We start from the raw sequence: 13843 nt of genomic DNA, 5'->3' as shown, positions 1-13843 counted from the left end.
GAGCTTATACAGTATTTATTATTCTGCATCTGGCTGATTTCACATATATATCAATGCTGATTTGCAGAGAATTTTGGCCATGACCCACTGTAGAAAGTACGTTTTACACCAGAGAGACACAGAGAGAAAGAAAGAGAACTGAACCAAGTTTCATGAATCAATATTCACGACAGGCAGCATCTGATATTTTATAACTACAGTCCTTGCATTCCTTTTAAAATGCTGGTTGGTACCCACTAAATTGGTTCCATGACCCTACTCTACCATTGCTCACAAGTACCTGGTTGAAAAAACACTGACCTGTAGATACGTTGGCCATAAATAAAATATACAAGCCTTTCATTGTGAGCCTGGTGTTAACTGTGCTAGTGTGTTTATGATGGGGGCCAGGTGAGTGGCGTGTGAAAAGCCTTGGTAAATCACTATGGACCATCGGTAAATCACTCATACTTTCAGATCTTTTTTCTATTTTTAATAGCAAATTGGTTATCTGCTGCATCTGATTTAAACTCTGTGTCTTCCATCTTTCTTATTTTAGTTTCCTTTAAACCCGGTAATACACAACCTGCCATCTCTTTGGAATGTAGTAAAGCATTTCAGGTTGTCCTACACTACCACCTAATGCACACATTCCTTACCCAAGCAGAAGTGGGCAAATGAACATGACAGAGATGCCTCTACAGCAGCTTTCAAGAAATAAAGCAACAGGACATGTAATGAGGTCTTCGTGAATTTTCTTTCCAGTGGCAGACATTTTTCTAGACCCAAGATCACACAAGACACATTTTCTATTTGCTACAGAAAGACACTGAACAAGTTCCTACTTACCCACAAAATGAAAAGCCCTTGATTCTCACCCAGTCTGGCAGCTTCTTGGAGCTAAGAAAAAAAGGAAGTACATCGCTTATTATCTTGAGCTCTAGTTTCTCAAGGAGTCTTGTGGGTGGAGGAGAAAGCTGAGGGTGTTGGGTGGGGAGTTTGCATAATGCATGGTCCATTAGTTCTCTTTTCATAGAATTTAGTAGTACATTACCAGCAGTACACAAAAGTGTCTCAGAAAATGAACTTGGAAATGGTGATAGTGTCCAATGAGGAAAACCAGGTAACGGAGGGTGGCGCCAACCTCCATCCACACCAAGGAAATGGATCCAACTCTGAGGATGCTCCTTTAAGGTGGTGACCTTCTTAGTGAGAGAGTTGAAGGCCAGAGTGTGAGAGAGAGTCAGTGTATCTATGCATTACCCAGTTTCCTATTATCGTATTCCATTATCAGTTTACCGCTTTGAGAAAATGACGTGTCCATATACTTGGTCTTTGAGACAGGGTCACCCAACATAATCCCAGTCATCAACTTGGCTAGTAAAGTGTTTGACTGGTTAGCATGGTGTCCTGAAACTTTCTTCTCATTCGTATTAGAAGAATCTTTGTAAAATCCAGCAAAAATATGGCAAATATTCCCTAGTTTGACAAGTCCAAATACACATCTTATCTTGGTTTTATTACATTTCTGAAAGATCATAGCCTTATGATCTCTAATATGAATATCTTCCTCTTTAGTTTCCCATTTATTTTCATAATTAGAGCCAATGTAATAAAATATTCAAATAATTACCTGGATATAGCTGTCTAGGTGGGCTTGCAGTCAGCTTCTCCATGAACGACTCAAAATACTTGCTGTATGTGAAACTCAAAACGTTTCTTTTACATGGCAAAGGGAAGAGTGTTTAGGTCTATCCTTGTCAGCTGAGCTGAAGGATATTGAATTGTCTAAATATTAAACTGAAATGCCTGAACCAGAAGCCCCTGAGATTCTGCATGTGACAGGTTATTTGAACACACATTCGCCAGAATTCCCCTTCTTCGTGTGTAGTCCTCCCATGCTGACTCTAAACTTGGCCATGTGGCTGGCTTGGGCCAATGAAACAACAGCTAACAGCATGCAAGCAGAGATTTGAAAAGTGCTTGCACATTGGGGCTTGCCCTTTTTTGCTGCCCTTGAAACCCTGGGATCACCATGTGAATGAGCCTAAGCTAGCCTTCTGGAGGAGAGGTCATGTGGAAGAGAACCAAGTCTCACTAGTCAATAATCCATCACTCTGGTCGCCAACATGCAAACTACCAAATGTAGGAGTGAGGCCATGCTAGATCATCCAGCCACCCACTGGATCATCCAGTGACCCACTAATTGACCAAAAATGCATGAAAGAGCCCATCGGAGACCAGCCAAGCTAGCCTAGACCAGAATAAATATCTAGCCAACCCACGAAATCATGAACTGAAAAATATAGCTGTTGTTTTAAGCAAAAGAATTAGGGGGTGGTTTGTTACACAGCCAAGGCTAACTGATACACTTCACAAAGTAGGCTGGAAGGAGTACTTTACATATGTGTTGTCAGACCTGGTACCATATGACTTCAACTCCCAGTCACAGCTGATTGGATCATGGATTGGTCCATATGGCAACCAACAACCTATGAGGTGGCCCAGCAGAGAAGTCTACCTTAGAGCAGTTCTCTCTATTGGATGTTGGCTGACCAATCCATCCAGCTTGCGTCTCTCTTGGAAAATTTTGAATGCAAAGCCCCAAAGAGGCATACATACATACAGTAGAATAGCCCACGAACAAATGAAAACCAACAAAATTAGCCATCAGACAAGAGAATCTGTTCATAACCTTCTTCTTTAATTTCTACTTCCCTTGGAAGAGCAGTAGGCTGTCACCATCACAGGATTCCAGTCGTTTCATAAACCACAAGAACAAATGCTCTGACTCAGTCTGAGGAACAGTTCCAAAAGTGTGGCACCTCTCAAACTGTATCAAGCATGTAACAACTCACTTAGGGTGACTGTTGAAAGAAACTGCTCTTCAAGCTTCTCTACCCTGCTCTGTGCACTGGAAGGTTGTCCTATATGGACTGCATCATTAGAACCCTCTTGTGCTCTGTCTTTAGCTGAGTTTAACCAATGGTAGCCGTGGAAGGAGAGAGGAGGACGGGAAAAGAGAGAGATGGGGATATTTATTTTCCCAGCTCTTCCTACCCTCCAATTTGGACGGTAATTGGACTCTTCTTTCCCAGGCTAAGGTCCTCTCCAGGCCAAGGATTGATAAAAGTTCCCCCACCATTGCTACTCCCAGAATCCTTTGTTGGTTTCTCTAAGCCCTGCTCTGATATTGTGATTTACAGCAGGAAATATATCCTCACTTATCCTGTTTGTGGCACAGAGATCCTAAAACCCTTGGAATTTCCTGAGTAATAAGAACAATGGGAGCATCTTTTGTTATCATATTTGTTTTGGTCTCTTGTCTTCAGTTCCTGATATCACTTCAGAGCCGTAAATGTGAAATGGGTGTCTTCTTATTCATGATAATCCCCTTTTCACCACTGCTGGGTTTGTGTTAATGAGGTGACTTTTGGAAAATGCCTAAGGATGGGGCTGGTTGCCTTGGAAAGCAACCATGAATAGAATAGAGGTTTGGAACTTTCAGTCCCCCTGCCCCGCCCCCATTTCCCTGGAGGGGAGAGGGGCTGGAGGTTGAATCAATGATCAATGGCCAATTATTTAATTAAGTGTGGTGCCCAGAGAGGGCATGGAATGTCCGAACCCTTTCCCACATACTTTGCTCTATGCATTTCTTCCATCTGGTTGTTCCTTTCATAATAAACTGGTGGTCTAGTAAGTAACATGTTTCTCTGAAATCTGTGAGCTACTTTAGCAAATTAATGGAACTCAAGGAAGGAGTCGTGGGAACCAACTTGTGATTGGTGTCTGAAGTGGCGGGGGAGGCAGTATTGTGGGATCGAGCCCTTCACCTGTGGAATCTAATGCTATATCCAGGTAGATAGTGTCTGAATTGAGTTGAATTGTAGGACACCTGGTGTATGTTGGAGAATTGCTTGGTGGTGTAGAAAACCCCCCCACACACATTGGAATTGAGTTCAGAACCCCTTTTATCTGGCCACACTTGTATAAAGAGTATCTTTATTTAATGCATTTGTCTGGGCCAGCTGCTTCTTGCCAATCAACAACTAATACACACCCTGGCATTATAACCAGCCCTACCCACTCTAACCAGAAGCCAACCCTTTCGTATTAACTATCATGGAAGAGGAAGCCACATCTCAAAAATAGAAGGAAACGTCATTCTCTACCAGGCTGTGAACATGAAGTAAAAAATACCCATGCCACTTCCTCCTTTGCCGGTCAATTAGAAAACAATTGTTTCTAAACAAATTTTCCATGCCTTGAAATTGTGGTGTTCCACAGGAGGATTGGCTGGAAACATGGTGAAGGTGTTCTACCCTGTTAGAACAGGACACAAGAGTCCGGCAGAGTCAAGTATTTGCAATGTAGCCCTATCGAAATGTAGCCTCAACTTGATGCCGAAACAGTCCTAGTGAGTAGTTCATACCAGTGTTCTGTCTCACCCACTGGTTCACTGGAAATCAGCTGACACTTGCTCTTAGAACATATGGTCACTTTTGTTTCAAACAAACTTCTCAGGCCAAATGTCCTCGGTAGGGGAGGTGGTTTAACACATGATGCCACTGAATATAAATTACTGCAACCACTATGCAAAACCTTCATTAAAAAGTTAAGAATAAAACTACCACGTGATCTTTTGTTGTTTTTGGTTTATATACCACATATCAGTGAAATCACATGGTTCTCTGCTTTTTCTGTCTGACTTATTTCGCTCAGCATTATTACACTATCAAGATCCATCCATGTTGTCACAAATGTTCCTATATCATCTTTTCTTACCGCCGAATAGTATTCCATTGTGTATATATACCACAACTTCTTTATCCATTCATCTATCGAAGGACATTTTGGCTGTTTCCATGTCTTGGCCACCGTAAACAAAGGCAATGACAAACAAATGAGAAACAGAAACTCATAGACACAGACAATAGTTTAGTGGTTACCAGAGGGTAAGGGGGTGGGGGGTGGGAGATGAGGGTAAGGGGGATCAAATATATGGTGATGGAAGGAGAATTGACTCTGGGTGGTGAACACACAATGGAATTTATAGATGATGTAATACAGAATAGTACACCTGAAATCTATGTAATTTTACTAACAATTGTCACCCCAATAAATTAAAAAACAAAACAAAACCAAAAAAAACTACCACATGACCCAGCAATTCCTCTCCTGACTATTCACCAAAAAAATTTGAAACCACTTATTCATAAAGATATATGTAACCCTATGTTCACTGCAGCATTATTCACAATAGCCAAGACATGGAAAAAACCTAAGTGTGCATTCACAGATGATGAATAAAGAAGAGGTGGTACATATATACAATGGAATGATACTCAGCCATAAAAAAATAGGAAATACTGCCATTTGCAACAGCATGGATGAATCTTGAGAGTATCATGCTAAATGAAATAAGTCGGATAGAAAAGGACAAGAACCATATGATTTCACTCCTACTTGGGATATAAAACAAAAAGTAACAAAACAAACAAAACTAAACTCATGGATACAGACAACAGAATGGTGGTTACCAAAGGAGAAAGCGGGTGGAAGGAGGGTGAAGTGAGTAATGGGGGTCAAATACATGATGACAGATGGAGACTAGATTTCGGGTGGGGAGCATGTGATAGAATGCACAGATGTCAAATTACTATCTTATACACCTGAAAATTACACAATGTTATTAACTAATATTATCCCAATAAGTTTAATTTTAAACAAAGTGTTGGTTGCACATTTTTTTTATTTTTATTGGGGAATATTGGGGAACAGTGTGTTTTTCCAGGGCCCATCAGCTCCAAGTTGTTGTCCTTCAATCTAGTTGTGGAGGGGGCACAGCTCAAATCCAGTCACCGTTTTCAATCTTTAGTTGTAGGGGGCGCAGCCCACCATCCCATGAAGGAATTGAACTGGCAACTTTGTTGTTGAGAGCTCTGTGCTCTAACCAACTGAGCCATCCGGCCACCCCCTGCACATTTTGACTGTTCTAAAATCCACTGAATTATAGACTTTAAAATGGTGAATTCTATGCTATGTGATTTTTTTAGTGCTTTTTTGTTTGTTTTGTTTTTAGTTTCAGGTGTACAAAACAATGTACTAGTTAGACATTTACACCCCTCATAAAGTGATAACCCCTCCAATCTACTACCCTTCTGACATCGTATATATAGCTGTTAAAATTCCATTGACTATATTCCCTATGCTGTACTCCACATCCCATGACAATTTATTAATTATAGTTGACATTCAATATTATTCATCTTCAGGTGTACAGTGCAGTGGTCAGGCATCTACACAGTCTATGAAGCGGTCTCCCTGAGAAGTCCAATGCCCATCTGGCACCTTACATAATCTTTACAACATTATTGATTATATTCCCCATACTGTATTTCATATCCCCATGGCTATATTGTGACTACTAATCTGTACTTTCTAATCCTTTTACCTTTTTCACCATATGACTTTCATCTCAATAAAAAAATAAAGAAATAATAAAGAAATTACTGATCCCATACAGAACCTGTTTTACCTGTTTGGATTTGTGTAAAATCCTATCCCTTACCCATGGACTTTGCTGGATGTTATTTTCCATAAAATTCAGACAACACTGGCTTTTGTCTTATCTCTGTGGCAATCATGTAGTTATCATGACAAGCAAAATGCTGGTGGAGAGAGCAGGATGTGTCATAATTCATGAAAACAAATGTATATTAATTCCAAAAATTTTATAACTGAAGCTTTCTAAATTTTATTTTTATTTTATGTGGAAATAAAATCACAGGATAGGCTAAAGATATTTAGGAATTACATGCAATGCTATTGAGAAAACGTCAGAATGAACAAGGAGTAAGAACTTGTAGTTGATAAGACTAGGAGTACCAGATTACGGAGCTGTGGCCTTTGTTCAAGGGACAGACAGCCCATGGTGGCCTGAAGGGAAGGAGCTAAGAGAACAAATTCTCTGCCTTCACTCTTTTCCCTTTTTCTAATATTCTGTTGTTGTTTCCCATTGGCCAAAACCAACTGGAAGCCAGAGGCCAACAAACTCCATAGTTATACTCAAAGATGTCAGTGCGCTAGGCAGACATCTGCATGGATTTGGACCTCCATCCCACTCATTCATTTACTTGTTTGTTGGGTCTGCCCCACCGTTAGAATGTAAGTTCCAAGACAGGAAAGACAGTGTATGTCTTATATAGTATCATAGCCCCAGTTTCTAGAAAGTAGATACTTAATAAATATTTGTAGGATGAGTAAGGGACTTTGTGACAATTCCTCAAAATTTCCAAGCCTCCTGGATTTTCTCATCTATGTGTTGCAGGATGTTTGGGCTGGACCAGACGTGGTCTTTAGATTTGTCAGGCAAACAACTGGGATGCACCCTTATAACACCTCCAAAACACCTACCTGTATGAGTTGATATGCATGGAGGTTTTGAGAAGACTCCACTGAAAGAAAGAGAGAGATAACCCAGAAGGATAGTGAGTCCGTGTGTCCAGCAGACCTAAGTGGTTACTAGGGGGCCCCTAAAGTGAAGGGGGGAGAATGAGAGATGGTACCAAGGTGTTTATGAGTCAGAAGTGACTCTGTGCCCAAGGACAGCAGCGTTGAGGCCCAGGAGACAATGGCAGCCCCAAGCTGGGGAGCAAACCTGCTTCTTAAAGCACAGGTCAGCATGAATCTCAGCATTTTGTGGACTTGACCTGGCCGTGGATGGAGAGTGCTGTGCTGAGCTGGGCAGACCCCTGGGGAAGGGACTCGGATGAGAAGATAGGAAAAGGTGGCAGAAACAGATACTGAGCCAGAGACCAGATACTATCTCAGCAATGCCCACAGACTCCTGACAAGGGATTTTTCTGAGAAATAGGGAAGAAGAAGAAGACAATCTGAAAACTGGGGTCAAAAACCTAGCCATGTAAACTGAGCCAGCCCATATTTATAGCAGTCAGATGCAGCTTGAGAATTTAAAATTACACATAAAGTGGATAATTTTATCAACATTGGGAATTATTCATGAAGGTCGCAGAAGTGGGACATAACAAAGATTAAATATTGATTATAAAGTGATGTCATATTCGGGGGGAAATGGCAAGTGCTATTGGGTGTTGTACATTATAGAGTTTCAAAAGAGAAGTCACGCCTCTCCCAGGATAAGCATTAGAAATGTCTCCTTCTGACGCTTTTCATATTTTTTGAAGATGAAAGCACTTTATTAAAGGTATATTTGTAAATAGAAAAGCCACTGCATTCTAGGCTCAATAAAGCCAAGTAATAAACAAGGTCTAAGATCTTTTAGGAAGAGGAAACCTCTACCAGAATGTCTAAGAAGTTTGCAGCTTCATTTGAAACAAACATTTCTTTAATGCAGCTCAAAATCTCATTACGATGAGCTTCAAACAAGTATCTAAGTGATGAATATGGCTTTTTTTTTCATATTTGGTGGTCATGAGGATGGGGCAGAGTGGTTGATGTTATTGATGTCCATCCTTAATTCCCTGTGGGGACCAGCTGTCCCTTCCTCAGAAAATTGGCCTCAGCCAAACAGGAGCTCTTATCACATCTCCACCACTATGAGGGCTGGATACAGCCAGGAACTGACTGGCATAGGGATTAAAAAGGCTGGCCTCTTGCCTCAAAATGGGATGGGTGTTGAGTACAATTCACGCTCCAGAGATCACCGTGGGATCGGGCTGAACCCAGATCCTCCTGTGACCCCATCCTTCTTCCCTCACTTTCTCTCTTCTCAGAGTATTTCTTCAATGAGTCCTGGGCACAAAATCCTTGTCCCAGGCTCTGCTCTCAGGGAACCTGACCTGAGTCGCCCATTGTCATCTGAGAAAGAGTAGTGCTTATAATGAAAGTACTACAGAGTACTGTTAGTGGAAACTTAAGCAAAGGGGCATTTGGGTGACTCTGCAGAAACAGGACATTACAGTCACGTGCTGCCTAATAATGATATTTTAGTCACCGATAAATCGCATGTACAATGGTGGTCCATAAGATTACACCGCATCACCTCAGTGTTAGTAGGCGACGCCATTGATTACAGCTCTGTGAGTGCACTCTGTGGTGTTCGCACAACAAAATCGCCTAGCAACGAGTTTCTCAGAATGTATCCCTGTCATTAAGCGACGATGACTGTATCTGTAAAACCAAGAGTCGTCCTTCAAGAGTTAGAATATCAGAATAGTGTCCTGCTACCGTGCAGTAGATTGACACACTCTCTTTCCTTGTCACATTCAATTAACAAACACTATTGAGTCAATTAGTGAACCGAATCTACTAGGTCATAGGCATAGAGATAAATCAGACAAGGAACTCATAGGAAAGCTGGAGACAAAACACATGCACATCTGATTATATTCAAACATGCTGAGTACTACAAATAAAAGATTGATAACTTTAGGTACAATGGAACAGAAATGTTAAGACTAGGAGGCAACTAGATGACTTTGAGCTGAAGATGGAAAGCTTTTCTATGAGTAGATCTTATCTTTAAGTTATTGTTTTTCTAATGGGTTACTTTTGACAGTTTGGAAAAGTTTGACAGCTTTTGTGCAGTTATGTTGTTTTTTTCAACCAAACATTAAGGAAGAAATGTAAGCTTCCTCCCACTGATAACTACTAGTAATTTTAGAAGCATTTGAATAGTCTATGTTTGAAATGTACTTGAAGATGTTCATTACAGTATTGTTTAAGGTACTGAGAAGTTAGAAATTATGCAAACTCAGGTTAAATACATAATGGCACATGCATACCATAGATCACCATGGGGAAAAAATAAAGTTCTGAAATCTCTGTTGAGTTGAAATGTTGTTCATAGTGTGACAAGAGGGAAAAAGAAATATTTCAAAATAACGTAGGCATACCTGTTGTAGGTCACCCTCAGGACAATGTCCTATGTGGGCATGAGACATCTGGCACTGTCGTGTTATGGTTTTCGCTATACCTGTAGGCAGATGTGACTCATGGATTATTATTAACAATCAAGTGTTTTAAAGCAAGGAATGCCAAGGATATTGATCCATTTCCTGAAAAAGCCAGCTCTAAAGATGCTCCCAAACGTTCATGATCAGGGCCAGGACTAGGGTGAGGGGAGAGAAGCACTCTCTTCAGGCACAAAACTTAGGGAGTCACCGAAAATGAAGTAATTAACACGATGTCAATGCAACATTTTAAAACAACCAAAATTGATGTAAGAAAATCCATAAGTAAACTATCCAAGTCCAAGATGTAATAGTGCTATGCCAGGTCAAATGTAACCTACGACCACTTTTTAAATATATGTATATATTTAAATCAATTCATTTTATTTTATTGTTTTGTTTTGTTTTTTCCCTAGTCAAGTTGTTGTCTTTTCAATCTTAGTTGTGGAGGGCACAGCTCAGCTCCAGGTCCAGTTGCCATTGCTAGTTGCAGGGGGCGCAGCCCACCATCCCTTCCAGGACTCGAGGAATTGAACTGGCAACTTGTGGTTCAGAGCCCACTGGCCCATGTGGGAATCGAACCGGCAGCCTTCGGAGTTAGGAGCATGGAGCTCCAACCGCCTGAGCCACCTGGCCGGCCCTAAATATGTTTTTAATGGTTAATTGTTTTCTTGAAGTTGATTTTGAAATTATTGATGAGTTGGCTTCCATGCAAACCAAGAAAGTCAAGTTTCAATAAATTCTGATTTGGGGGCAAATAAAATATTTAAGTTTAAAATAATGTTTTAATTCTAATATTGTTACTTTTCCATTTTTCAATAGTTTTTTCAACTATTTTAATGTTTGGTGTGGAAAGCACATTGTAGGTGGTCAATAACTATCTCTTGAGAGAACAGAACTGCATTTCTTTTGGACACAATAAATTATTTAGATTATAAGAAGGCAAAGTTATTTCACTTTATATTTATGGAATTTGAGAACCATGCAGTTTTTATTCTGAGTCTCTTTTCTCCTTCCAGTGGAGGCATGTGAGACCACAGGGGAAAGGAATCACCAAGTGTAGCTCGACGTTATAGAAAGAAAAATTCCTATAGTGGAGCTCACAACCTCATCCGCTTACCTTAGAAATATAGGGTTCCTTAAGGAGACTGTGTTTTAGACCAACATGTAACACTATTTAGAAACAAAACCTTCTGCCAGTCTTCTGTGGAAAGAACTTTATTCAAACATTGTAGATTTACAGATCCTGGTAGCTAAGAGGAAGTGAAGAACCAAACCCTTTTCTTTGTATACTCCCAAGTTGTTGCAATCAAATGCAAAATGTTGCCAACCCATTGCCCTCCGTATCAGTGAGCATTTGCCACCAAAAAATGCTTCAGAGCAAACCACTCCAGAAACTCAGTGCCTTAAAACAATGATACTTGATTATTGAGCTGGGGTGTGTGGGTTGGCTGGGCAGGAGCTGATCTTGGCTGGGCTCACTCATGTGACTACAGTCAGCTATAAGTTAGCTAGGTAGCTGGTTAAGGACAGGCTCAGCTGCTATAATGAGATGACTTAGCTCTCCTGCCTTCATTTCTCACATCCTTCTAGCAGATTAGCTTGGGTATGGGCAAAGTGTCTGGAAGAGGAGCTCCACGGTTAAGAGCTCAAAACCCAGTTCAGCCACCTATGGTTGTGTGAGGCTGGGGAAGTTACTTAACCATTCTGAGCCTCAGTTTCTTTGTCTTCAAAGTGGAGAGTAATCATTCATTCACCCTTTTATTCAACATATTTATGTAGAATCTACTAAATACAATTCTCTGTACTTAGTTCTCTGTACCGTCTAAGTTGGAGACACCCAAGAAAAAAAAGAAATTATAATATAGGGTAGAAAGCATGAAGCCTTAGGGGACACACAAAGGTGACATCTAATCCTACTTCAGTAGATTCAAAGAATACTTCCTGGTCGAAGTGACTGACTACACTGAGACTCAAAGAAAGGGTAGAAATTCGTCGAATTTTCAGGAAAGGTGTCCTACAAAGAGGGAATGGCAGGTGCAAAGTCCCAAATTCAACGTTTCCTTTCTAGTTTTAAAGACAAGCTAGGCTATCAGAATGGCAAAAAGAATATTCTAGAACATTCATTCATGCGTACAATACAAATCCCCTAGGAATGTTGTTAAAAAGCAAGTTCTGGTTTAGCAGATCTGGGGTGGGGCTTGAGATCCTGCTTTTCTAACGAGGTGATGCTGATACTTCTGGGCCACGGACCACACTTTGAGTAGAGAGGAACTAGAGTGGCCATGGAGAGGAAGAATCTACATTTAAAAATTCCATCTCCTTCTCTCCCTGGCACTCAAGATTTTATGGAGGATAGAGAGCAAGGCAGGATGGCAATAACTTTGTTAATAGGGTGAATCCTAGCCAAGTCATAAAAGAGTTTCTGGGAGGAAGGGAGATGTCTTCCCTGAAAAATCCCAGAAAACCAAAACTCTTTCCAAAGGATGTTGTTATCAAGTACTTCAACCTTCCATGAAATGCTAAAGTTCTGCTCTATCGACCATGCCTACCCACCAGCATAACTTTCAAGTGTTTATGCCAAAGTGGCCTCTATGTCTATGTGCTTTATTTATGCCCTGGGGTTGTCATTACAGTTTTACTGACCATTTCTTTAAAATCAGGAGTCTCTGTTGAAGGGTTAGCCAGTCAGTCAGCACATCACTGACTGAGGGCCGCTGTGTCTGGCACATGACAGTACTGGAGAGGTACCCTTGGAAACACACACCAACGATCTCAGGAGAAAACAAAATAGTAACCAGGTTATCTTGCTCATGCCACTGCACTGAGATCTGTTATTTCCACAAAACTCTGGAAAGTCAGAGTTGCAAAAACATGAAAGATGAAATAGTCATCCGGAACAGAAACTTATTTTTCACTAGTACACAAAACCACGGGAAGACTTCCCCACCCATCCACGCTCTGAATTGCCTACAGAGTTCTGGGGTTGACGAGATCCTGTATTTCTGCATTAGGCTGGGAAGAGGAAACTTCAGGGTAGGCTCCTGCAGGCACCTGCTTTCCTTGAATGTTGCTCCACAGCGTATTTGAAAGAAAGAAAGGACTTTAACCCTGTGAGAGAGAAATCAGAATCAGCGGCAGGAGTAGTACAAATATGATTTCAGGGGTCATATCTATAAGGGGCATGGGTCTTATAAATTCAAAGAGAGGTAAATACGGCAACAAAGACTATAAGGATAAACATTAAAATGTTAACAGTGATTATCCGTAGCATGGCGGGCACCATTGACAAACTCAAGAGCCATTCTCTCCTTTTTAAAAAATTAATTAATTAATTAATTAAATTTAAATTTAAATTTAATTTAAATTTTAAATTAAAGCTTATTGGGGTGACAATTGTTAGTAAAGTTACATAAATTTCAGATGTACAATTCTGTATTACATCATCTATAAATCCCATTGTGTGTTCACCACCCAGAGTCAGTTCTCCTTCCATCACCATGTATTTGATCCCCTTTACCCTCATCTACCACCCCCCAACCCCCTTACCCTCTGATAACCACTAAACTATTGTCTGTGTCAAGAGCCATTCTCAATCTCTTCACCAATGATAACTCCTGCTCTAGAAACTAGAAAGTCAAATACTTGATTTGTCAAATTCTTTTGTAACTATGAGTGGTCCCGTGATGAAATTCTGACCAATTAGGTGAAAGGTAAATCTGCTGAAGGGTTTCCAGCAAAGGTTTTATTTCCTGTTAAAGGGAGAGGAATGAAAGGAGAGTCTGCCACTTCTGCTCCATCCGTTTTCTTCCAGCCTTGAACATGGTCGTGATGGCTGGGGCTATGGCAGCCATCTTGCAACCATGAAAATTATTTGATGAAAGGCCAACATGTTGCTAGTGGAACGGAAAATCAGGGAGAGTCTAGAT

General features: G+C 40.7%; 2 protein-coding genes across 3 annotated transcripts in view; both read right to left on the bottom strand.

Annotated features, from left to right (window-relative positions):
• Positions 1–937, bottom strand: part of LOC109434058 (adhesion G protein-coupled receptor E4) — a 49320-nt gene extending 48383 nt beyond the window's left edge. For both annotated transcript variants that reach the window (XM_019710742.2, XM_019710740.2), the window contains exon 1: positions 829–937. The gene's annotated coding sequence lies outside the window, so the exon portion shown is untranslated. The remainder of the gene's footprint in view (positions 1–828) is intronic.
• Positions 938–11116: 10179 nt separating this feature from the next.
• Positions 11117–13843, bottom strand: part of ADGRE1 (adhesion G protein-coupled receptor E1) — a 55600-nt gene continuing 52873 nt past the window's right edge. Inside the window, exon 22 of the mRNA XM_019710826.2 lies at positions 11117–13025. Coding sequence (XP_019566385.1) covers positions 13020–13025 — 6 coding nt within the window. The 3' untranslated portion in view covers positions 11117–13019. The remainder of the gene's footprint in view (positions 13026–13843) is intronic.

Source organism: Rhinolophus sinicus, linkage group LG07, assembly GCF_036562045.2.
Source record: "Rhinolophus sinicus isolate RSC01 linkage group LG07, ASM3656204v1, whole genome shotgun sequence".
In the NCBI taxonomy this organism is placed as follows: domain Eukaryota; kingdom Metazoa; phylum Chordata; class Mammalia; order Chiroptera; family Rhinolophidae; genus Rhinolophus; species Rhinolophus sinicus.
This window is presented reverse-complemented; position numbering and strand designations above follow the sequence as displayed.